At 40.7% G+C, this 26,196-nt stretch overlaps 1 protein-coding gene across 8 annotated transcripts in view; it reads left to right on the forward strand.

Annotated features, from left to right (window-relative positions):
• Positions 1-26,196, forward strand: part of MYO16 (myosin XVI) — a 607,668-nt gene that overhangs the window by 551,618 nt on the left and 29,854 nt on the right. For 7 of the 8 annotated variants that reach the window (XM_073349543.1, XM_073349563.1, XM_073349518.1 and 4 more), the window contains 2 exons: positions 20,094-20,252; positions 26,095-26,186. In XM_073349543.1, the coding sequence (XP_073205644.1) occupies positions 20,094-20,252; positions 26,095-26,186 (251 nt within the window). The remainder of the gene's footprint in view (positions 1-20,093; positions 20,253-26,094; positions 26,187-26,196) is intronic. The other variant, XM_073349573.1, reaches the window with a different exon arrangement.

A 26,196-nucleotide genomic window follows, 5' to 3' on the forward strand; every position in this document is an offset into this window, starting at 1 on the left:
TAGGGGTGACAGTGGACGAGAAGCTGGATATGAGTCAGCAGTGTGCCCTTGTTGCCAAGAAGGCCAATGGCATTTTGGGATGTATAAGTAGGGGCATAGCGAGCAGATCGAGGGACGTGATCGTCCCCCTCTATTCGACATTGGTGAGGCCTCCTCTGGAGTACTGTGTCCAGTTTTGGGCCCCACACTACAGGAAGGATGTGGATAAATTGGAAAGAGTCCAGCGAAGGGCAACAAAAATGATTAGGGGCCTGTAACACATGACTTATGAGGAGAGGCTGAGGGAACTGGGATTGTTTAGTCTGCAGAAGAGAAGAATGAGGGGGGATTTGATAGCTGCTTTCAACTACCTGAGAGGTGGTTCCAGAGAGGATGGTTCTAGACTATTCTCAGTGGTAGAAGAGGACAGGACAAGGAGTAATGGTCTCAAGTTGCAGTGGGGGAGGTTTAGGTTGGATATTAGGAAAAACTTTTTCACTAGGAGGGTGGTGAAGCACTGGAATGCGTTGCCTAGGGAGGTGGTGGAATCTCCTTCCTTAGAAGTTTTTAAGGTCAGGCTTGACAAAGCCCTGGCTGGGATGATTTAATTGGGGATTGGTCCTGCTTTTGAGCAGGGGGTTGGACTAGATGACCTCCTGAGGTCCCTTCCAACCCTGATATTCTATGATTCTATGTGAGAGAGAGAGAATGTGTTCACTGGCACTATTCTTCAGAAGTACTACAGTCAGGAGAATCTCCATGTTTTTCATTTTCACAACTTTTTGCAAACAATGCCTGTTTTAAAGCAAAATAATGCCAAAATAAAACATTATGCCCACCTCTTCAACCATATTTAAAAGAAACTATTCATAGCTCAGGTTCAAAGAAATGTAAAAAATTCATAGACCACCCCAAGTTGTGATGCGTGGTAGTTTGCTGATTCCTTGTGGGCTGTTTTAAGGTATTTCTTCCAGCTCAGGTACCTATTTTATGACAGTCATTGGCTATGTTGCTTCCTCAATAAACAGGTATAAATATGGAACATTACCCTGAGATCACAAAGGGAAGATAGGGTTTTTTTAATGCTTACTTTGCTATTGCTCCAGTTTCACAGAGAAACTGGCCCACAAAATAAAACAACCTGTGTCAGAAGCAGATGAATTAGAAACAAATGGCCTGTTTTAATGAAATATATATGTTGTAGTTGTGAGAAATCAGGGAATAAAAATGCAGAAAATGTATGAGCAGATTATGCAGTTCCTCAAGTTTTCTCTGAAATGTCTATTTTTCTTCTACCAGTCAGTTCTTACACTACAAATTTAAATGTTTTTCTTCACATTCCAATAGTTTAAAGAAAATGACTGGGTAGTACATCATATGAAGATGAGTTTACAATGTCAATTCAATGGCAATATCTTGAATGCAAAACTGTATTTTGTATATTTCAGTAGGTTAGCTGTATCGTAGAGAAAATTTACTTTCATTTGAAGACTTCAGTTCAGATTTTCATTATTATGTTTTCTAGAAGACATGAGTTTGGATAATGCAACCATGTTTCTCCATTTAGAAGAATTTAAGTCTCCAATCTAATGCAAGAGGGGTTGCAACGAAACACACACACACACACAATGCCTAATTGGTGACCAGGCCTTCAGATTGCAGAGCGAAGTCCATTGTACCTGATGCAATTGAGCCAGAAGCTTGTCACTTTACATACATATTTTTGAGACGATAATATTTTACAGATCCTTATTCAATCGTTCACCTTGTACAAGGAGCAAAAGGTTTAGGACATTTTGTTAATTTATTTTATTGTACAGAATAGTGATGCTCCAGACTGGTGTGCGTGCAAATTATGAATTCTTAGAGTTCATCTTGATGTCAGCAGTTACTTTAGCTATATTAATAATGCAGCTGGCAGGTCTTTTAATGTCTGATTCAAAAGTGGAGTCTGGTCATCTGGTTTAATGTTACTTTTTAAATTTAATAACAACCACATACCAAAAAAAAAAAAAAATGCAGTGCAGCTACTCTCCAAAAAGAGTAGTGTGCCGGCTGTCCTTCTTGGATAGTCCTAGTCTGTGGGGAGTGTCAGCATTTTGTTTAATACCAGAATCTGTTAATTTAAAATCTGGGATTATTGAATGGATGATCCTCTTTTCCAACTTTGAACCCATATCTGGCCCAGTAATTAGCTTTGTTTGTGTAAATATTCATGGCATATTTAAATTGGGTCTGATTTCCTAATTTCAAACATAATGAAAAACTATGTATAGTTGGCTTGATTATCCTCTCACTTTTTGTATATTGTATTTTCTATGGGCACAGCTCCATTGACTTTGGTGGGGTTAATTTATGCTACTATAATAGAGCAGAATCAAACTAAATTAGGGGATATTAAGTAAATATATTTAGTAATTGTCATTAAAGTGGACGTCAGAGTCTTTACACACATTTGACAAAATACATTGAAAATATTTTGGCTTTTTTCCTATATGGAGAGCAAATTTAATTGGTTTCTCTCACCATTATGCCTTTGGCTCAGAAGTGGTTTTTAGATTGAGAGTGGAAGTGCATTCTCAATGCACTTAAGCACTTCCCTTTTAGTGCAGCATGGTAGGCCCACTTCAACAGAGACTGCAAATTGGCTTTTATGATCCACACAAAAGGTTGTCTCAGGTTTAGAGATTTCTACAAACTCATTTTTCCTCACCTGTGATCAGAAGATGGAGATCAGCTCAGGTATCCTGTGAACCGAGGCTAAGTGTATCACCTAAGCCTGCCAGCTAGCGGCTTTGAATTTACCTTTCACATGGAAAATACTGGACTCCTAAATGTTTCATCAAGACAGCACTAAGTATGAAAGATCAAAGTTCAAGGAAGATATACCATAAAATTTAAAATCAATATTTTATTAGATAAAAGCTACTGTATAAATTTAAGCGCAGTTACATATAAATCGTTACATATAAATTGTTGATGAGAAAAAGGATCTATTGTGTCAAAGACGCAGACAAATATACACAGTGTGTTTTCACAGCTCACATTTTAGTTTACTGCACATCTTCAGTTCCTTTCTCTTGTAACAGCCTTTATAAATATTACCTTTCATTTAACCTCTGGTGCATTTTAATAAGATAGCAACATAAGGAAGTGGATTGATTTTTGCAAAATTTGAAGGACTATATTGGAAAATGCATAACTTCCTGGCTTGTCTAGTATTTTTATAATATATTATTCTGTTTAGTGTATTTTAAGCTCTTCCAAGGTTCCTCTCTTTCCCCAGATTCTCTTTATTTGAAATGGATTATCTATAGTAGGCGATGCTATGTGTGCATGGAAATTAAAAGGTTTGTCCAGAGCAGTGCTCTTCAGTTTACTACTATGTGATTCTCTTCACTGAAGAGAGTAGAATCCAATCAATGACTTCAGCTCGAAATAGAGGGTGAAATTCAGGCCCTTTTGAAGTCAATGGACATTATGCTATTCAGTAAGGCCAAAACTTCATCCAGGGTTCTCACTAAAAGCAAGGCATGTTTTTGGAGCTCTCCATAGTAGTTCATTTACTTTTTTAAAATCAAGTGTGAAAGGTACTAGATTACAGCCTTGGAGACTAAAGTTCTTTCTTTATTCCCAGAAGTACAATAGAGGCAGTGCAAGCAAATCTCAACAGTCTGCCTCAGTCTTGACCTGGAGGAACAATCTCAAGGGGTGAAAAGACTCTCCTGGCTATTCATTTCTTGACCTCTTTGTTCAAACTACCAACCAGGATGCTAACCAGTGGTTTTGTGACATGGACATTTGCCTGCTGTGGACTGGATTGAGACTGCACCAGCTCTTTTCACATAGACCACGTAACACCCAGCAGATGGGAATAATTTTCAGGGACTACTGAACTGGGCTGGATTTATATTAGTGTTATTATTCCTTTGTAGCACCTAGAGGCCCCAACTGCAATCAGGGCCCATTGTACTAATTTATGTACATACTGTTCACATATCAAGAGACGATTCCTACCCCGAAGAGTTAACAATCTAAATAGACAAGACAGTAGGGAACTGAGGCACAGAGTGGTTAAATGACAGACCAGAGACTAGGGTGACAACCCCTTTTTAAAGGCAAAATCAGGACACATGCAGGAGCCCTGCCCTCTCTGAGGCCTCATCCCTCCTCTTCCCGAGGCCCTGCCCTGCTCTTCCTCTCCCCCTGAGGACCCACCCCCTCCTCAGGCTGGAAATCAGAGCCAGGCCATGGTAAGAGCCGCCCAGAAGCTCAGGTCGCTGTGGGGAGTCCCAAACTCTCCATCTGTCCTGGGTGGGGAGCTGGAGTGCCCAAGAGCAGCCCCCAACCCATGTCCCTGCCTCCTGAGAGTGCCACCCATTGCAGGTGGAAGGTCCTGGCCTCCCTGAGCAGCTCTTACCACAGCCTGGCTCCTTCCAGTCTGGCCAGGAGGTGGAACCTCTGAGAGAAGAGGAGGAGCAGAGGCAGAGCCTCATGGCTGGGTGCAGGGGGTAAGGCCCACCTCTATCGCCCATGCTGGGAAGAGGCAGGCACCACCCCTGAGCCTTGGGCAGGTGCGGAGCAGCACTGCAGGGAATTCGGGACAAATGCTATCCCAGAGTCATTCAGCCCAGGACCGGGACTTGAACTCTGCATTTTGGGACCGGTGGTCACCCTACCAGGGATTTGAATCCAGCCCTCATGAGTCCCACTTAAGTGCCATAACCACAAAACCATCGCTGCTATCTAGATTATGCTACTGATTTCAAAGGTAAAAGTTTCAATACCCATTGTCACAGTTCTGGGCTAGCTGCAACTTTGACTCCCTCTCTTCAAGTGTCCTTATCCAGGTGACAGGCCTCTTTTCTTCATCTGTTTTGGGGAGAAATCTCATGATTTTCCCCTTCTCAGAATGGGACCCAGGCTCAGTATCCTGATCATGATTCCTCAGCAAGTTCACTGAGTTTGAGCCCCATTAATCTTCGGGAGCTAATGATGAATGCAGTGAGCCCAAACAGTCTTTCAGAAAAAAAGTATTGGTTAAACTCAACGGTAGGACAGAGCATTACAAGAGCAAACAGTTTTAACACAACAGTCTAAACTGATAACTGTTTTACCTAAAGCTAAGGTAAGCATAACTTATCAAGGCACTCCCACTTCTAGGAACTGGGGTGCAGTCTGCTTCCACTCAGTTCCTGTGTCTTCCCCTTTTGTTTTAAGGCTGTTCATTTATTAGTCCCAAAGATCTTTTATCTCTTAAACCTGGTTAAACTGCTTTCTGCAGCCCCACCAGAAATGGGTTGGGGATAGACTTCAATGCAGCTGGCTCTCTGCATTGTCCTTTAATTACCAATAAATGGGGGGCAGAGGGAGCTATGAGAAGTGTTTGTCTGCTTTCCTGTATGTGCAGGCCAGCTCATGTCTGAGTTACCCCCTTTGAAATCATACAGCAAGCAACACATTAACAATCAGATAGACATGTAATATTCATAAAATGTTATGGGCATCTCCCACATCCTTCACATCCGTTACCTATTTTGGGTTCCCTCTTTACCCCCTTCCTGAGTCAGACATTTCCCAGATAATCTTACATGCGAATGAGCAGCTCCATGCTATCCAGTATAATTATCCAATGATGGTCAGGGAGCTACTAATGGCCCCCAGGTATTGCAGATATTTTGGCATCCTAGTTCCAGCTAGATCTTAGCAAACAAACATGCGTTATATGCTAGGTAGAGCTTTGGAAAATAGCAACTTGGTTCTTGTCTCTGTAAAGGAACGTCCTGTCAGAGGAGGGTATTTTTTTGATAGCTTGTAAATAATTCCCCACTATGAGCAGATTAAAGTAAACTACTGTTGGTAGCTAACATAGCTCTATACTGGATTGCAAATTAAATTCCCTCTGGGGTTTGAGAGATGAAATCCCAGTCCTTTATCCTCTAAGCCACTCAACCTTTCCTCTTAAGCAACTTAATAAAGATAATATTCATATCTGCATCTCATTATTCCCACATTATAATATAATAGATTTCCTTCTTTTGTATCAAAAACCAAGAATTTACAAATTGTGAGCACTATAGAAAGATATACTGTCACCTTTTATCTTCTTTTATCCAGGAGTACTGAGGAAATGATAATATGATGCTTTGCACTTATATAGCATTAGTTAGCTCAGGATCTCAAAGCACTTTTAAAATATTAATGAATTAAGCTTCAAAATACTTCTTTGGCATAGATCAGTACCTGCTTATATAAATCTGCTTAATTACCTGACACAGTTCAGTCTGACTCAGATATTTTCTGTGACTAATCTTCAGATTAAATATGTGGATACAGCTGAATAATTCACAAGTGAGTAATTTACTCTACAAATTTAGGGCTGCTGTGCCCAATTTCTACTAGATACAGCAGAGTGGGAGAAATCAAGAGAGCTGCTCTTAGCTCTTTGATGCTGGAGTCACTTCTAAATTAGCCCTACACTGGTTGGCCATGGACCCCCTAAACAGGGGATTACTGAGGAGGTCACATAGGAGCTAGCAACACCAGTTCCATGCTGGAAATTCCTCCATGCTACGGCCGTTCTCTAGCTAGGTAGCAGTGTTGCCTTTGTGTTACTAGAGAAGTACAAGGGGGATGAAGTTGGCCAGAGAAACTTGCTGCCTAGCCTCTTTTCTTGCTCAGAGAATTTCCATGAACCTTTTGTAATTCCAGAAATATATTTTTATTAGCGTTAGTAGTAAATATTTATATAGTGACATGGCCAAAAGGCTGCAGTTGGGATTGGGGGCACATTGTGCAGGGTGCTGTGCAAACATAGAGAAGAAACATTGTCCAGGAGAGTCCTCACGCGAAAAGATGCAAAATAGACAAAGAGTTGGGGCACAGGGATGTAACATACTAGTGCATTAAGATGGTGAAAAACTGGCATCACATCTTTAGTTACATATTTCCTTGTTGATGTTGGGTTTTTTCTTGTTGTTTTTAATTGGGATAGCGGTAGGGTGAGGAATGGGGAAGCTAGGAAGACTAAAGTAATGGGAAAGGAAGGGAAAGAGGGATCCTCATAGCTCTATACCTCTCTAATATACCCTTTATTTGATTTTTTTTTTATTTTTTCTCTTGGATTGATCATAAACAGATCACTCTGAGGATCTGATAGTCAGTATTTAAAATATTTAAAATTGGAACTGTTAGCTACATGCAATAAATCACATAAATCCCAGGGTATTGTGGTGTTCCCTGACCTCCAGTGTTTCTCTTTTAATCTGTAGAAGGTCTTGAAGAAACCAATAGAGAGAGGTAACAGATAATTGTGATTTGGGAATTTTAGACAGTGTTATGCTTTTTTTTTCCTTTTTGGGTCATGCACAGTTATCAAGGCATCATTCCCAGAAAAAATTAGGCCATTGTAGCTTAATAGCAGAATTTAATTGAATTTTCTCTTGTCACATTTACACAACATATTTGCATATTCCTAACTTTAAAGGATGCGGGCTGTCTTGTTTAATAGCCTCTATGGAAGGGCAATGGTGATGGGTGTAGGAAGAACTTTCCTTACCTGCTGTGTCAAGCAGTGTCTATCACAGATAAAATATTTCACTTCTGAGATTACTGAAAGGTTAGTGTGAACATTCTTGTTAGTAATGCTCAATAGATGCAATAGTCAAAGAAAACAAACTCCTAAAGGGTGTGTGTAAATGCTCCCAAAGCAAATTGATTTTGAAATTTGAGTGAATGCTCTGAGTATTTTTTGCAGAATTTCTCAGCTCCGTATTAAAATACCTGTACATTTGTATGGTATTCCACATTCAAATTTACCTAATTCCAGTCACATACTTAGGTCAACATTTTTAAAAGTGATTTTGATTATGAGTGCATCAATTTTTGGTTGCCCAACTAGAGGAACCTTTAAATGCCCTGATTTCTAGAGGGTGGGTACTCAGACCTTGGTCCGCTCCTGAAGTCTTCACCCCCTCCTCCAGTTTGTCACTAGATGTCAGGGGAGAGCTCATTTAGACCCGCTTATATCATTAAATTTGCATGCCTAGGATTAAACATATGCATAAGTCATTGCAGGATTGGGGCTTTAGAGATTTTCTATAATTATTGTCTCAAGACGAAGAAGTTAAGGGGGGAGAGCTGCACAATCTTTTCTAATCACTTTTTAAATTGTCCATTCCAAGTTAGTTTCATTCAGTTCCTCATGTTTCATATAACACTTAACCTTTCTTAAGTTTCTCTCTGTTTTGAATTATGTTGTCTCCCTTAACTCCCACATCCATTCTACGGCAGGAGCACAATAACTAAGCTGTACCTCCGCACCACGGTGTATCGCAAGCCGATAAACTGTAATAACATTCAACATGTAACATTGAATTCAGGTGGCAATCTACAAGCCTGTTATTTTCATAGGAAAGTGAAACTAACAGCCTGGAGTACTGTTCCATCCCTATTGCTGGATTCTGGAAATCACCTTGTAACTGAGAAGCATGAGATTGGAATCTTTAAAATGTAAACAACATATTTTCAGATAATCAATAATGTAAATGGCATATGGAGGTAGACTTGAATCCAAGATGCAGGTCCAGTGAATGCATTGTTCAGGAGTCATACACTTGTTGATCGTAGCAGAGGTGCATTGATGTCACCTGCCCAGCAACATGGGGGAGGAGAGAACAAGTAAAGAAAAATGAACTGAAACAAGCTGTCATTTGTGGCAGCAACATCAGAAAGTCCTAACATATAAAATGCATATATTTAGTAATAAAAATGGCATGACTTCATTGCTAAGGGATTAAAGTTATTGTAGCGCCATTATTAGCTTGATCAGGACACGAAGGAGAATGAAACAGTGAAATAGATTTGAAGTGGCAGGCCACAACTTTATTAACTTTTAAGTTTCTTTTTGCAGGAGGGCATGCTAGGTATTTACTTGAGCCTACAATGGTGTTAAGTGGTCTTGTGCCATATAATTAGTCCTGGGCAGAGAATGATCATTCTGTTTTGTGGAGAATTTTGAGATTTCAAAATTTGTTTTAATTTTGATTTGAAATTAAATCTCTACATTTTGAGATTCTCCATAAAACAAAAATTATGAGGGGAGGGGAATTTGTTTCTGAGTCATTGAAATGTTTTTGTTAGAAATGTTTATGAAACATTTCTATCAGAAATATTGAACAAAGTGTTTTAACCCTTTTTGACCCAGAACAGGAAGTCCACTAGTAGGCATTTTCTACACAAGTTTCAATAAAAAAGAATAGGAGTACTTGTGGCACCTTAGAGATTAACAAATTTATTAGAGCATAAGCTTTCGTGGGCTACAGCCCACTTCATCGGATGCATAGAATGGAACATATAGTAAGAAGATATAGATAGATAGATAGATAGATAGATAGATAGATAGATAGATAGATAGATAGATAGATAGATAGATAGATAGATAGATAGATAGATAGATAGATAGATATACTGTGATACAGGATGGCCAGAGGGCAGCAGGAGAGTGTTAAAAGGGAGCCTTATTCCTTGTAGAGGGAAGAAAGTTTGCTATAGATTAATTAAAGCACCTGAAGTCAATTAGAGCACCTGAAGCCAGTCACTGCTAGTTCAAGCGGTTTACCGCTATCCTTAGGGCCCCTGGGCTGGAATCCGGAGTAGAGGGCAGGCCCGGGTCCCTCCCTCTCCACTCCCCTCCACTAGGAGGCTGGTGGGGCAGTTAATACCCCAGTTCAGGGGCGAGAAACGGTGCCCTGAACCCTCCCCAAGAAGAGAAAGCATGAGACCCGTCCAAGTAGTGCCGGCAATTTGCCACAATACATTCAGAGAAGGTGGAAGTTGCCATACAAACTGTAAGAGGCTAATTAGTTAAGATGAGCTATTATCAGCAGGAAAAAAAAAAAAACTTTTGTAGTGATAATCAAAATGACCATTTAGACAGTTGACAAGAAGGTGTGAGGATACTTAACATGGGGAAATAGATTCAATATGTGTAATGACCCAGCCACTCCCAGTCTCTATTCAAACCCGAGTTAATAGTATCTAGTTTGCATATTAATTAAAGCTCAGCAGTTTCTTGATGGAGTCTGTTTTTGAAGCTTTTCTGTTGCAAAAAAACTCTCCCCTCCCCTCCCACCCCCCCGCCGCCCCATAACACTTCACTGTAGTCTGAGTGATGTTGCTGTACTTAGCTGATGAAATCATGGAAAGCATTGATGATGTTGTCCTCTACTCTGTAGTAGACCCCGGTGCCTGCTTGCTTTTCTCCTGAGATAACCTCTTGCAGCATGTTTGCTCTGTGATGTGTCGATGTGAGTGACTCAGCATTTCTGATGTCCCCAGCATTTTCAGGTCATGGCTCCAACTGTCCCTACATCCGAAGAGTTGCCAGATGGCACTGGTACTGTCTGCAACATCAACTTTGAAATGTTGCCAAACTCGGGAGGATGTATATTTAATGTGTTTTCCAGGAGGGGTTGGAAGATTGTATTTGCATGGGCTGGAGGACAGTTCCTTCTGAGAGAAATGCAGTACACCAAAACCATATCCAGCAGAGATGGGAAAATGTGACCATCCCCCCTATCTAGGAGCTATGATTAACAAACTCCATCCTTTCCAGAACTGAAGTAGTAGTGGGGAAAACATTTTTAGAAGGAGCTGATGGTGTCCAGGCAGTAGCTTGCTGAGGGATCAGTCTCTGGATCAGAATTTGGAGTAACTGGTGCTGTGCTAATCACAGCTTCCTCCTCCTTACTATTATCATTGTCTCCTGCCCCCTGACTGATCGATTGTGCACCAAGGAAATATTGCTCTCTCGAGGGGCGGCCAAAGTGGTGCCTGCTGATTATGATTCTTTATGGCCTAGTTCCCCTTCCTTCACTTCCTGGTGTTCATGCTACTAAGCTTCTGCAGCTGCTTCTCCAATGAGCAAGCCAGACGTGGTCTTTCTTTTGCTCACCCTAAACTGCTCCATGGAAGAACGCTGTTTCTTCACTACCTCACTCTGCAGTCTGGTAGTTTCACTGACAGAGCTATGAAGTGGGGACTCTGGGAGGGATGGTGCAGGCTCATTGCTGCTTGTCCTAGGAGTAGCAATGGGATTTTCTCCCCTCAGATAATTGCTTTAAAGTCCCTCCTTACAACTTGCAGAATGGGCAGTAGGGGGGCAGTCAGGCTTCATGAGGTGAAATAAATCAATTAATCATTAATCAGCAGTGGCAGCTGCGAGGTTGAAGCAGACAGTACCTGATGATATGCTGGGGAAATCCTGTCCTGACAGTCCTCAGCCTGCTACGTTTCTTTCAGAGAGAATAAGATGTATCAGTCTGCCTGCAGCTTCAAACAGACAAAGATATAAGCATGAGACTAAGTCTTCCTCTAAATCCACTTCAAAGAAGTTGGATTCAGTTGTGAGCAAGCCCATCAACTCAGTTCATGAGGACTTAGTATGTCCTAAATCCCAGAGGCATGACAAGAAAGACCATAAGCATTGGGCTCCATCAGTACCAGACCGTGTTCCATTGGTGCTGTCATCTCCGGCTCCTCTAAAACCCAGGGATCCATCGGCATTGATGAAGTTCGATCCCGTCAACTTGGAGTAGCTCCCTCCTCACTGGATCCCATGGCTCAAACAAGCCTCCCACACCAGGGAGATTTGAATCCATTGCTATCTCACAGGACATTTGCAGTCTCCTGGATCTGGACCCCCTCCTCCATTGGGTCTCTCTATTTCCAGAGAACTAACATCACTTCTGAGGGAATTGACCACTGGAAGGAATTTATCACCTATCCCATACACAGAATATACTTTCCTTCCAATGGCACTGACAGTACTTCCCCTACCACCACCCAAAAGACCTGCACTGGTTTGAGAGCAAATTCTGCATCATCTGTCTTGAAGTTGCTGGTACCCTATGCCATGGGGGCCCCCCATGACCATCTGTTGACTCCTCGCACTGGACCTATTATTAACTCCTCCTACTGGCCCTATTATATTGGGGAACTGGGGACTAGTATCCCCCTGCAGAGTCAATCCGATCTACCAGGGAGTCACCCCTTGCCTCCTCTTTAAGGGGATGCTCAGATCTGCCCCTGGATTCAGCAGAAGAGGAGGAGGAACATTACGCTCCTGATCCAGTGGTTCTGCTGGAACCAGCAAGGCTGCCAGCATCATCCCCAGACAAAGCAGTGACTTCTACGTACCCCCCCATCCTTGATGACTTCAGGCAGTTTCAGGACTTGCTCCACAGAATTGCTGGAGAACTTCACATTCCTCTCAAGAAGATCCAGGACTCCCAGCACAATTTTTTAGAATCATCCCAACACCTGGACACAACAGAATAGCTCTCCCCATTAATGAAGCCATACTGGAGCCAGCTAGGACAGTTTGGCACACCCTTGTCACCCATGCTCCCACCCTGAAAAGGGTGGAGAAATGCTATTACATGCCAGCCAAAGGAGTGGAATTTTCTCACCCAACTCCCAACTCACTGGCGGTCTATGCAGCTTCTGAATGTGCTTGACCACAAGATTCCTGGTCTACTCCTATCAATAAAGAGGGCAAATGCCTGGATATGGTGGGGAGAAAGGTCTTCTCATCACCTAGCCTCCAGTTCAGGATAGCCAATTAACACACGCTAATGGCTAAATATGATTTCCTGAGCTATGTCTATTTTGCAGAGTTTACTGACAGCCTTCCGCAGCAGAACAGAGCTCATTTTCAAGCTCTGATAGACAAAGGCAAACTGATAGCCAGGACTGCTCTACAGTCAGCAGGTAATGCTGCTGATACTTCCTCTAGAGCTATGGCTACCGCCATCGTCCTGCACAGGGAATCATGGCTCCATGCGTCTGGGTCCCTAGGGAGATCCAGAATAACATTGAGGACCAACCCTTTGATGAATCACACCTCTTGAACCAGAAGACAGGTGAGTCCATCCATGCCCTTAAGGACTCCAGGGCTATCCTCCACTCGCTGGGGATATATATGCCTGTCGCTAAGAGTAAATTCCACTGCCCATCAGTCAGCTCTAGACATATGGCTCAGCAGTTTTTTACATCAGAGGCCCTATGAACCACCACAGAAGAGACAGAGATTCAAAAGTCCTGCTTCCCTATACTCTCTGCAAAAGGCTCTGCATCCCAACCTCAGTCCCTGGTTTGACATTATTCAGGATTTGCATCAGGTGTATTTCGGTCTGAGAAGCCTTAAAGATCTTCGCTATTTCATACAGGCTAATATGTTCACTTCTGGCAGTTGGCCCCACTGAGCCTCTCATTGCACTGGACACCAGCCACAAGTTGCAGTGAAATTACGTTTATAAATTTACAACTTTAACATTTCTGCCATTACACCTTCCTAGCCCGAAAATGGGCCTCCAGAAAGCTAAGGCAAACAAAAACAAACCACTACTTTTGACACCTTGTCAATCTTGCCCTGAGGGGGAACAGTTTCCCAAACTGAAAACACAGTTCAAAGTACAACTCCAATCTAGGGCAGGGCAGCAACAGCAGCAGGATGGCTGCTGCATTCCTGTGAGAGATTTATATTCAGCAAAGGGCTGGAACCATTTGAATTAATCTTCTTTCCCCCTGGAGCATGGCCAATGCATAATTTCCATGTACATTCTGGGAGGAGGAAGGCTGTGAAAGAGACAAGCTTGACCCTTCCTTTCCCCCTCCTCCTCCCAGGAATCAGGTTGCTTTTCCCTTAGCTGGTCTCATCAAATATCCTTCCCACTGAAACATGGGACAGAGTCGGGCCTTTTAATATCAGCATTAAATGATATTTTTGTTAGAGAGCGAACTTCTGCCTCCAGTGTCAAGCATTTCACCATTATATGTTCAATATTCTCCATGTCTTTACTTAGCTCAACCACAGCCATACTTATTCTTTAGCAGTTTTCTTCTTGGGTTATATTATTTTGTTAATATTTTCAAGGTCAGATAAAAATGGCAGTAAGATGGCTCCTTACTCTACAGCTTACTGTACTGTGTTTCAGTAGGCCATGATGATCTTGGCACATAAGGAAACAATGCTCTTCAAGTATCAAATTGCTATATATACTCCAATATATGTCGAGAGAGAGAGAGAGAGAAAGAGAGAAGGTTTTAGTGGGTAGCCATTACTCCACAGGGTTGAAAGATGAAATGACTTTTGGCTGTTATGGCCGACAGGGCCACTCAGGTGCTTGGGGCGGCATTCAGAATGGGGCAGCAGTCCGTGTCCCACAGCAGCACTTCGGCGACAGCTCCACTGCTCTTCCCGCCACGGCGGCTTTTGGGCAGCAGCTCCACCACTGTCGCGGCAGCGGCAATTCGGCGGCGACTGCTTGGGGCGGCAAAATTGGTAGAGCCGCCCCTGGTGGCCGAATCTGCAGACTGAAAGCATTACTGGACTTTGGCCATTTTCTATGAAAAGGGAAACAGTTTTCAGTATAAACTACTACTCACATTTATTTGAATTGTTCTTTTCTTTTTTTTTAAATGATGTTAGTCTTTCTTGACCTTCTCCACTTGAGGGCAGGTCTACATTAGAAGTGCTACATTGGCGCAGCTGCATCGGTGCAGCTACACTGCTGTAGCGCGTCTGGTGAAGGTGCTCTGTGCCAACGGCAGAGTCCTCTCCCATCAGCACAATTACTCCGCCTCCGTGGGAGGTGGTTCCTATGTCAGCAGGAGCGCATCTCCCGCCGACATGGAGCCAGTTTGGACTTAAGTGGTAGTATAGACCTGCCCTCAGAGGCAGATTTTTCTTTTTTTTCTGAGCTGTGGCAGTGGGTACTGAAAGGTTCTGCCTAATGACCCATATTACAGCTCATAGCACTTTGGCGACACTGCACCAATCATGCAGAGGAAGTATGAACCTGACCCAAAAACCATTGAAGTCAATGGGAGCCTTCGATTGTTTTCACTGGGCTTTTGATCAGTCTGTAAAAGAGCTCTGAACTCAAGAACCACTGCCATGGAAAGATAAACAATTGGAAAGGGAGGTGAGTTATGGGAAGGAAGGCAGCAGTATGTTTTTAAAGAGAGCGCTAGAGGGAGGAATGGGCAGTCAGTCCACGAGAGAGTAGTTCTGCAGGAAAGATATGGATTCAGAAATAGAAAAACACAGTCAATTAGCTAAGACATGAGCATGTGAATCTTGCTAGCATGATGATATTCTGTGGAAATCCCCATATATGTTGACACTTACAGTTGAGCTAAATTCTGGTTTTGAGTTTATTTAAGTAAGAGAGCAGACTTAATTTGTTTTCCCACTTAATTACCATATAATCTTTCAATATGTGTCAATATACATCTTGTGTCTGCAGGCCAATTGGGCCCGTAGGTTCTGTTCATCCATTTTCCGTGAAGGATGTGTGATTAGCTATGTAAGCTGATGGTAACAATATTAATTTAAGTATGTGTCTACTCATAAAACAAATATAGTGTTTGGAAATTTACATTTGTGCTCATGCAAAGAGAGTAAATGTTTTATAACAGAATATTTTGAATATTTACAGCTCAACTAAAATAGGGAAATTTTTTCTTTGTCAAAGAGAGAAGGATCATTTAGCCCCCTGGTGTTTTGACTCATAGGAATTCACATTAAAAAGGAAAGAAAAGAAGCAGTAGTAGTTAATCATTTCCATGATTGGCATATACAAACTTTTTTTCCCCAATATGAGAGCGAGTGACTTTATTACACTCTTTGTCTCATGATTATGTCATGAGCTCCAAATGTCATCTCTTCCAGGAACTCTGAATATAACGGGTGAAGGGGGAATTCATGAGTTGACTCTACTGTGTATCGTATTTGTTACATTTGAAAAAATACTCCAGTGGTTTACAAACATACAGAGTGTGATAATGTTTCTGACTCTCCACCATGCCACAAGTAAGGGCCAAATTGTGCCCCAATTTACAACCCATTCAATCTCTTTGACTTTAGTGAGATTTTGCCAGGTGTAAGTCAGGGCAGAATTTGACCATGAGAGTTGAACACTCAGTCATATTCCTGGCAAAGTCTAATAATGTTCAAAATATTCTTATTCAACATAGAACCTGGGAAGTTTTTCTTTTAAAATCTTCTACTCTTGAAGCCTCTGATCCTGCCTGCCTGCCATAAACTGCCTATTGGCATGCTTTCACCCCACACTTCTTCCTAACTGGCTTCTCCCAATATCAGTGTCAATATCACTCTTCATTAAGCTTTTGTTTATTAGTTATCAAGTTAAGATGTTGCCAGTCTCTGTTTCAGTGTACTTATGGTGAGAGCAACAGAGTGAGTTTGAACAAACAGCCAACACTCAATAGTGCTGACTAGCATAGTGACAGCTGTAGAAGCCATATATATTTTTTATTCTTTTCTCTTAAAAAAGAAAAAAATGTTGACATTTTTAGATAGTTGACGGGGTGGAGGAATGGTGCACAAGTATGGTTGTGTCAGGGATACCTGACAGAGGAAAGTTGATAGTAATATATATAGAAAGTAGTTTCCAAATTACTGTAGGAATGTATCAAGATGTTGTGAAGTTAAAGTGAGTTTCAACCTAATATTTAATTGTGCATGATGTGCAGTATACACATCTCAAGATGCCACTACACAGTGCAACCGCTTATGTAATAGATGTATTTTGAAAAAAAAAAAGACACCTATTTGTTATGCTATCCATAGAATGACCTTATTGAGAAAACTCACCTTATTCCACAGAGCAGGAAATAAGTCAACAATATATGTCCAATATTTATGCACTATAGCTATTCACTGTAGGGTTTTATTTCCATTACTAGCAATCAGCCAATATACTTGGTGGTGTTTTTTCTATTGGATCACTGGACCCTACTACTGAGAACTAATATGAACTTGAGAAGCAGGGAAGATGTATACATGTATAAAATAAACAGAAGTTCATTTATATAACCCAGACTTCTGTGAGGTAAAATCTAGGTTTGCTTCCCCTCACCTAGGCTTGCAGTAGAGAAGACAGAACTACTTCAGATACCAATGTGGTTCTCACTAGCTATGTCTACACTTACAGCAGTGTGTAGAATACAGACACCTAGCATGTGTATAAATAACAGGGTAGACGGTGAGGCATTGCTTAGTGAGCAGAGTAAAGACATGTTAGAATCTTAGGGTATAAACCCTACGTGGCTCTCTACATGCCCAAGCAGTGCCTCCCATGTCTACACTGCTATTTTTAGCAATGTAGTATCCCGCTGCTTTCCCGCTCACAGAGAAAGGCTCCAGCAGTGGGGAAAGGCTCTGACTGTGGGTAGGCAGTGCCTTTCACTGCCACGTATAGCTGCACATCACAGTATGGACACAGCCTGCTTTTCACTATAGTGTGTTTCTACACATACCATCCACACCTCTGCCAGTGTATACAAGGCTTAAGAATTGTATCTCTGTAATTTCTTTTTAATATTTGCCCTAAAAACAAAAGGAGGACTTGTGGCACCTTAGAGTCTAACAAATTTATTTGAGCATAAGCTTTCGTGAGCTACAGCCCACTTCATCGGATGCATCCTTTTCTTTTTGCGGATACAGACTAACACGGCTGCTGCTCTGAAACCTGTCAATATTTGCCCTGTTAGCAGTTAAAGGCATACATTTGCTACCTTGAATGGAGGACATGGGACAGTTAATTTATGTCTAAAGAGGTCTGTCCCAGATATACTTCATATCTGTCCACCGTTTGCTTCTAGTTAAAGGTGGTAATAGAATATCCATTTAGCTGGATAGGACTTGTCCATAATGCTTTTCAGCATTTCAACGTTAAAATATAAAACAAAACAAAAATTCCTCTTTTTCAAGGGCATTGCATTAGTCAAAGGAGACATATGTGCCTCTGGAAAAAAAAATTTGCAAAATAGGTATACAAAAATCCATTGTCAACTTGAATTTCTCATATGAATTGCAGCTGTTGGGGCACTCATTAAATCTTCTGGGTATCAAGAAAAATAAGGACCCCATTCAACCTCTTTCTACTTTCTATGTAATAGGAGGCATAGTAATTATGTAGGTGGTTTATGGTGATCTATAGCAGAATCGGCAACCTTTGGCACGCAGGCCATCAGGGTAAGCCCCCTGGCGGGCTGGACTTGTTTGTTTACTTACTGTGTCCACGGGTTCGGCCGATCGCAGCTCCCACTGGCCACTCCAGGCCAATGGGGGCTGCAGGAAGTGGCACAGGCCGAGGGATCTGCTAGCCACTGCTTCACACAGCCCCCATTGGCCTGGAGCAGCGAACCACAGCCAGTGGGAGCTGCGAGTAGCTGAACCTGTGGACGCAGCAGGTAAACAAACCAGCCCGGCCCACCATAGGGCTTACCCTGGCGAGGCAGGTGCCAAAGGTGGCCAATTCCTGATCTATAGGCAACTGTATTGACTATTGACAGCTAAAGATTTGTGGAGTTTCTTTTTCAGACAAATTTTATATAAGCTATAATATGTAGCTGTACTTTACAGCCAACCTGCTACTACCAAGGCTAAGTCAAGTATTTACTTCACATTCTTTAATGTTCTACTGTATGCAAGTCAGAATCTGCTGAGGCTCTAGCTCTTTTTCCTAAATCATCTAATATGGGAGAGTGACATCGGAGTGATATCGGAGACATATCTGATGAACAGAGAGTTACCTTAATTTCAGTTTTCCTTACATTTGCATAGGGGTTCAATGTGCACATGTGTTATAGACATAATTTGTCTTTTGGGGAGAAATGAAAGTATCTATGGGAAGGCATGGATCCATACCCCAGGGCTTTAGAATTATGTTTATCTGTCAGAGCCAGGCTGTCTTATGGACCTAGCTGGAGATCAGTCCGGGTGGGGCTCAAGCTGTAAAGAGGCTGTGTCGCTTTGGGATTTGACTTGATGAGGAGGAGGACAAGGAGGCTTATGAGGTTACACTTTAACTATGTACACTTATTTTGCTCCCTGATGATGGTGGTTGTTATTATAGTAGCATCTAAAGGACCAAATCCAAGATCAGTACAATGCCACTGCACAAGCCCATAGTAGGACGTAGTCCCTGCCCTGAGGAGCTTACAGTCTAAATATACAAGACAGTGAGACAAGGAAATGTAACTATTCTTATCCTCACTTTACAGAGGGAACTGAAGCACAGATGGATTAAATGACTTGCTTATAAGCACGTAAAATGTTTGTGGCAGCAGTTGAACCCAATTATCTTAAGTTCCCGTCCAGTGCATTGACATTATTTCAAGGCAGTACCTATGTTTGTTTCTGCAGACCGTAGTGGAAAAAGCAGAATGATAAAGATGAGACACCTGATTCTCCACTGCACCAGCTACCATCATCCACATTAGGACAGCAAGGCTACCGTTCTGATCTGGTAGTACTTGTACCTCCTTTGCACAGTTGTCAATGGCTACAAAAGGTGCTAGGCAGTGGAGCCTTATATCCAGGATGTGAGACATTAGAATGATATTAGAGGGACAGATTCAGAACTATGTCTGTGACAGTTTTGTGTCTACTTTTTTAAGATGCTGGACTTTTGTGCATTTTTCTTGGTTATCTTAGGAGGAAGAATTCTTAAAGAACTGTCATGGCAGAAAACGGGTATTTGCCATTTGTTTGGCTTTGTGTAAAAGGTCACTGAAATTCTCCCCCTGGGAGAAGGTGAGAGAAAGACGAAACCACATGTGATAGTTGTTAGTCACCTCACTTAATGCACTAGTGTAATATACTGAGATAGTGCAGTAGTAAGGACAGTATAAGAACCTATGTAGAATAGAGTTTAATCTAAAATATAGGCAGTATGTTTGCCACGAACTTTCAGAGCAAGAGATTATCATGCATTGTAGAAGGAGGAAAGCTTGTGTTTGATTTTGTAAACTGATATTTTCATGAAAAGAAACAGCACAAATGAAACCCAGTTAATTCTTCGCTATTATAAACTTTAGATTGTATTTGATTATTGTCTTTGCCTGAAAAATCACTAATAGAAACCCCTTTCTATTATTTCATCAGTTTTCTAGTGGGTTTAGGGTTTACTTAACATTCATGTTAAAATGCAATTTGATTAGTTGATACCAGGTTAGTGTGTGTGTAAGAGAGAGAAATACACTATTCAGTGAAAAGCTGACCGGCTGTTTATTTATATCAGGTGTTGAAACTAATATGAACTTGACAAGCAGAGAAGATCCCAACACATCAGAAATTGGATCAGAAACCCAAGATAAAAATGCAAACAACCATGGAACTGAATCGTCTAATCCACTGTCCACTTCCGTAACTGCTGAAAATGGAAATTCAGTCTCAAATGGTAAGCAGTTTTTAATATGAAAAACATTCTAACATAAAATTGCTGAAGTGGTTTTCTGAATGAGCTTTTTAAGATATAGTCAAACTCTAGAACGTTTTGAGTTGCAAAATATCAATCAAAAACTGGCTTAACTTGGTATTTATGACTTGGTAAGCCTGTCTTCAATAATAACTGAGTGTGAATGACACAGAATTGCCTTTGTTGAGGAATTTGTAGTTAGCTCACTAGCTCATATGAGTGGCGTGGGCAACTGAGAATTGAGATTTCTGCTCTTCTAATCAATGTAAAGTGCATTGAAAATGGAAAACATACTCTTCTCTTGGTACAGGTTTTCCTGCTAATTAAAGCTGAGTAACGTGTGGTTGTAAGTGGCACTGAAGAAACAATACAAATTTACAAGTACCTAGGCAGTGACAGCCAGGTCCTGCAAGGCACTAATTGCCCAAAACCCATTCATTTTAATCTATTTAGGACTTGTCTACACACAAAAGTTGTACCTGATAGTTAAATCAGTACAACCCCCTTAGTGTAGACACAGTTATATCATGATAAAGGTGCTCATACCAGTATAGCCCATTCCCGTATGGAAAGGAGAACATACTATACCACAGTAGGGCACGTCTATGCCAGTATAACTATCCACACTGGAAGTTGTATCAGTATAAATATTTCAGGGGAAAAATCACACCCTGAGCCAAAATAGATATACTGGTACAAAATCTATGTGTGGACTGGGCTTTAGATTCTTATCCATCTAGGGTTTTAGTAGTATTTTTTAATGGCCTGAAGGGATTGTAGAGGTCAGCACTTTACAGGATTGAGCCCTAAATCCCCAGATCTTTTAAATGGGCTTTTAATTTTGCTTACTATTGACAGTTAAGAAATGAAGTCACATCTTATATATTAAATGTACATGTCTGAATAGTTTATAAAGGGTTAATAAATTATTAAGAATTTCTCTAGTAAATGATTAATCAGTTGTTATAGTTTGCCTGTAACCATTTATAATGTCTATTGATGGGCTATAACCATCAATAACCCATACACTACTCACATTGATAACATGCTTATAACGTCTATTAATAATTTATCAACCCTTTTAAAATTATTAATAAATAGAACCTTAATATATAGTGTGACCAGAAAAGTGTAATGATTAGAGCGGATTGGGAATTTTCCAACCGTTTTGTTCATTCAAAAATGCTGATTTGCTGAAACTGAAATTTTTTGCAGAAACAGATCAATTTTGACAGAATGTTAATCAGGAGAAATGTGGAAGCTCCAAGCTCTAGAGCAGGAACAAGAGCATGGGTCTCCCACATCCCATGTGAGTACCCTAACCCCTAATTCACAGAGTCAATCTCTAGCATTCTGGTCCAACTAATATTTGATTATATATACAAGGTGGAACAGCTCCAGCAGAAGAGAATGAGAGAGAGGCCCATCCCACTAGAGAATAGCCTGTTGCTTATGAAACTTACCTGGGAGGTGGGAGACGCATATTTAAATCTCTGCTCTGAATCAGTGATGAGTGCCCAAGTTATTGGCTATTACAGGGTGGGATGGGTGGGTCTCTCTGTCTGATTTTTTTATGAAAAAAATGGAAAGGTTTCAGTTTCTTTCCATAAACTGGAATGAAACCAAATTCCAAAACCTTATTTTATTTTTTTTACAAAACAGAATTCTTATTTTCCAGCCATAATGATGGTTACATCATTTAACAAATTGAAAAACCTCTGGAACACTTTGGAAGAAGGATTAAAGGAATCCATGATTCCAAAGATGATCTATTTAAAAAAAAATGTAGAAAAGTCCTTCAGTTATGACAGCTTAGCTTCTTCACTGTTTTAAAGTCTGTCTTTTCTTGGGTATCTTTGGAGAATGATGACATTTGAGAATATGCCCATAAGAATTATCCCATTTTAAAATATGGACTTACTTTATTATTTTACTGCTCACCAAACTCTGCTACCTTTGTGGAATATAAGGCATAAAATGCACTATTAAATATATGATATTTAGACTATAAATAAAAACTACCAAGTACTGAGATGTACCAGCACTCTGATTTCCATAGTTAGAAGTAGAAATCCAGGTGAATACATTACTCATTTAATCAAACACTGAAGCAATTTCTTAAATAAAATCTTGTCCTTTGCTGTCATGAAGAGTGAAGTGACCATACCACTCCTCTGAAGCATGTAGTGTAATAAAAGAAATTTAAAGTTATTATACTCAAAAGACTAATCGTTTTGCAAGACTTTAATCTTACTTATGAAGGAATCTGATGAGTTCCTTAGAAAACCATTACTAAGCAGCTAAAAAGTTGACTGGCACAACCTCCTAACAGACGACTGCTGTATCACATTCAGAAGCTAAGTTGAATTAGTATGGAATTTTAATGGAAGTTTTTCATTTTTATATATTGTAATCCTCTTCCTTCTTAGTTTGTCTTCCTTCAGTGTTTGCAGTAACAGCATGGAACAGCAGAGTACCACAACAGAACTGTGACATTTCCTAAAGCACTAACCCTCCAGACCTACGTTCTTAGTTTAACAGGAAGAATCACATAAATGTTTCTCAACACAGACAATAAGCAGAAATTCCATCTTGCACTTCATGGCCTACAGCTGAAAGGTGCCAGGTCCTAATAATAAAAAAACAGAGTTCATGGAAGAAAGTGCTCAAGTACTGAAGAGTGGGCTAATATATCCAGGATCTTGATAGACTTCAGTGTATGGACTTGATAGACTCTCAGTATATGGAAATTTACTGTTCATCCCTTCCAAATATTAATTAAAATGTGGTAGAAGAGAGCTGGGAATAACAAATTAAGAAAAATGATTAATTATAACCACTATGAAATAAACTGACTATACTGGGTGGGACATTCAGGTCTTTTTGTGAACTCGGGAGACAAATCCCCAAACTATGTTGCAGTCAGCCCCACCCTAGGAAGAGGCCCCTCTGATGGCTTGTCTTCGCTGGGAGAGCTAACTCAAGTTATAACACAAGGGTCACCCCTAATTCAAGTCCTAGCCACACACAAAACACATTAACTCGAGTTCCGTGATGTTGTTAATTCAAGTTGGCTGTCTCATCAGGCAGTGTAGGCTAGCATTCAAATTAGCACAGTTCATAAGCTGCTGACACAACCACTCTGTGCTGCTATCACAGGTTGAAGTGTTATTTTGCAGTGTGGCCACTCTTGAGGTAGGCTAGCTTGAGAGAAATTAACTCAAGTGTAGATAAGTCGAGTTAACTCTGCAGTGAAGACATAACCTAGGCTAAACAAGAGCTAGGCATGTCAAGTATTAATTTCCAACCAGGATTCAGTGGCAGCTCCAGAGGTTGCTTATTTAGGCCTGATCTACACTTAAAGGATTTGCCAACATAGCTGTGAGATTAGGAGTGTGAAAAAAAATCACATTTCTAACCGACATAACTATGCTAGCAAAAGCCCTACTGTAAACTCATTTATATCAGCAAAGATGTCTTTTTGCCAGAATAGTTTATTTTGTTCAGGGAACTGGTAAAAGCTATTTTGCTGCTATAAGCTGCATCTCCGCTAGGAGGGTTTACCAGTACTGCTGTAAGAAAAAACCCTTTCCTGTGGAGACAAGGCATTAGAATCAATGCCATATGACAGGGGGTCTCTACCTTTTTTTGAGTCACACTCTCTCCTAACCTTTTTTTTTTCCTTGAAACGTCCTCCCCAAAATGGGACTTCCCAATGTAATCTAGATGAACAGGGGCCCTTAATATATTCATTCCAATAAAGGGAATTCTACTTTAAATAAATCATACCTTTGATCCTGCTGTCTAACTGTGAACAGGCTTGGAAAAGCACATACTTTTAAAAGCACATACTTTAATATCTATAATGTTTTCGGAGCAGTATTTCTCAATTTCATCATTGAAGAGTGCTAATGAGCGTTGCAACTGTGCATACCAGCTCACAACACTACTTGCTGGAATTTAGCCCAGGCACCCGTCCAACACAAAAGAGAGGTGACTGAGCCAAATTTGAATCAGTGGCATTGTGACCTTGTGAGTGAGTGAGAAGGCTCGCTGCACTGCCCGAGAAAGTTTGATGTGACCCCCACTTTCTCCCGGTTGAGAAACACTGGCATAGAAGAAAGCTGTGTTGAGAGAGAAAAGAGAGCTGTACTAACCAGAAAACTAGAGCAAGGAAGTCTCAGGAAATATAGGAGCCAACCTGTATGGATAGACTTCTGGGTTTCATATTTTTGAATTTAGTGCCTGTCAAAGTGTTTGGAAGGAGACAAATACGGATGCTTTTGTAAAGCTGGTGTTAATTTGGGTTAACCCAGAAGCTCCTCAATAAAATCCAACCCAGAGACCATGATTTGTGCTCAGACCTGAGCCTCTGGTTTAAGCAACTTTTGTTCTAATGGTTGTGTCCCTGCTAAACTGATGTTTCCAACTTTGTGCTGAATTAAGCAAAGGTCTTATTCAGTGCACAGCTGTGGTGTCCTAATATTTACCCAAGTGTATGTAAAGGAAACCTTTCAGAATGTAATCTACAACTCCATTAATCTTTCCAAACTCCACCAGCTCTCTGCTTTCCATGTCCATGCTGACGTACTTCTTTGAACTTCAGTGTACATGGAAACTGTGCTTATTTGATAAGACATCTTATCTAAGTACCTTACACAGAAATAAACAGATGAATCACTGATGCCTGGGACTTAGATCAAGGCTATCCTTTAACAGTGTCCTAATGTGTAAGATATACTACAATATTCTTTTCAAAAAACCATTAGTGGCTAAGAAAATATTTTTAGTTCATTTTGATGATGTTCTTGAATCACACCAGTATTTTACATTAGCTCTTACAGTGTCCACTCAAAATAGCATTATACATTATTAAAAGAATGTGGATGATTCTTTAATCATATGTGCTGAGATAAATCAGGAATAACTCCCCTTAAATCACTGAAGAGCCATCAGTATAGAACTGGTGTGAGATCAATATAGATTGTAGAATATTAGCTAATTTTTTTAAAAAAATTCTGATAATTTATCAATTACCTCTGTTTCACAAAAATTAATATCCACATACAGAAGAGTTGTTTTTTATCTGTTTAAAAAATCACCTCTGGTGATTGGGCAAGTAGAAGTTTGCAAGACAGAATGGTTCCCGGGCCATTTACACAAGCAAAACACTCAATGTATTACAAGTTCTCATTTTAGTTTATGCTTTATTACATTTTGGACCTCTGATTATTTCTCTAAAGATACCATGCCTTTTATATACAATACACAAAAATTTGCAAAGAGTGCAGTGTACAAACATAATTTAGAGCTTGATTCTGGAGGAAAGGGTGTTCTTATGGTGAAGACACTGGACTGGGGCTCAGGAGATCAAGGTGCTAAGCCCAGCTCTTCCACAGACTTCCTACATGATCTTGGAAAATTCATTTAGAGCCAGGTCTTGGCCCTCTGCTCTGTCCCCTTTGCACTGTTCCATGGGCACAAAGGGGATGGGAAATTGTTCTGAAAGGGAACCAGGGATTCCTCTGACATAGGGAGAATCCCTGGCTGGTGTAAAAGCAGCATAATCTATATTGTAAGCTTTTCCAGCATCATTGTTCTCTCTGTAAAGTAGCACATACACCAACAGTATTGTTTGTAGCTGATAAGTTATAACAACAATTTATCTCTTGGAAAATTTCAGTAAGCCTGGGTATAGTAATATGTCATCATATTTGTGTCTTTTATACTCATTTAGTAAAAAATGTCAAGTGTTTTCAATCTCTGGCTGAAAGTCTGGCACTATATGAATGTCAGGCTATAAGTTAGTATTATTCTGCTTTAGGTTTACTGGAGGAAAATGAATATTCAAGACTGTCAGCCAACACTACAGCAAGCTCATCAAATCAAAGGCACAGGGAGAGCCACACTAGTCAGGTAAATATTT

Source organism: Lepidochelys kempii, chromosome 1 (assembly GCF_965140265.1).
Source record: "Lepidochelys kempii isolate rLepKem1 chromosome 1, rLepKem1.hap2, whole genome shotgun sequence".
Classification (NCBI taxonomy): Eukaryota; Metazoa; Chordata; order Testudines; family Cheloniidae; genus Lepidochelys; species Lepidochelys kempii.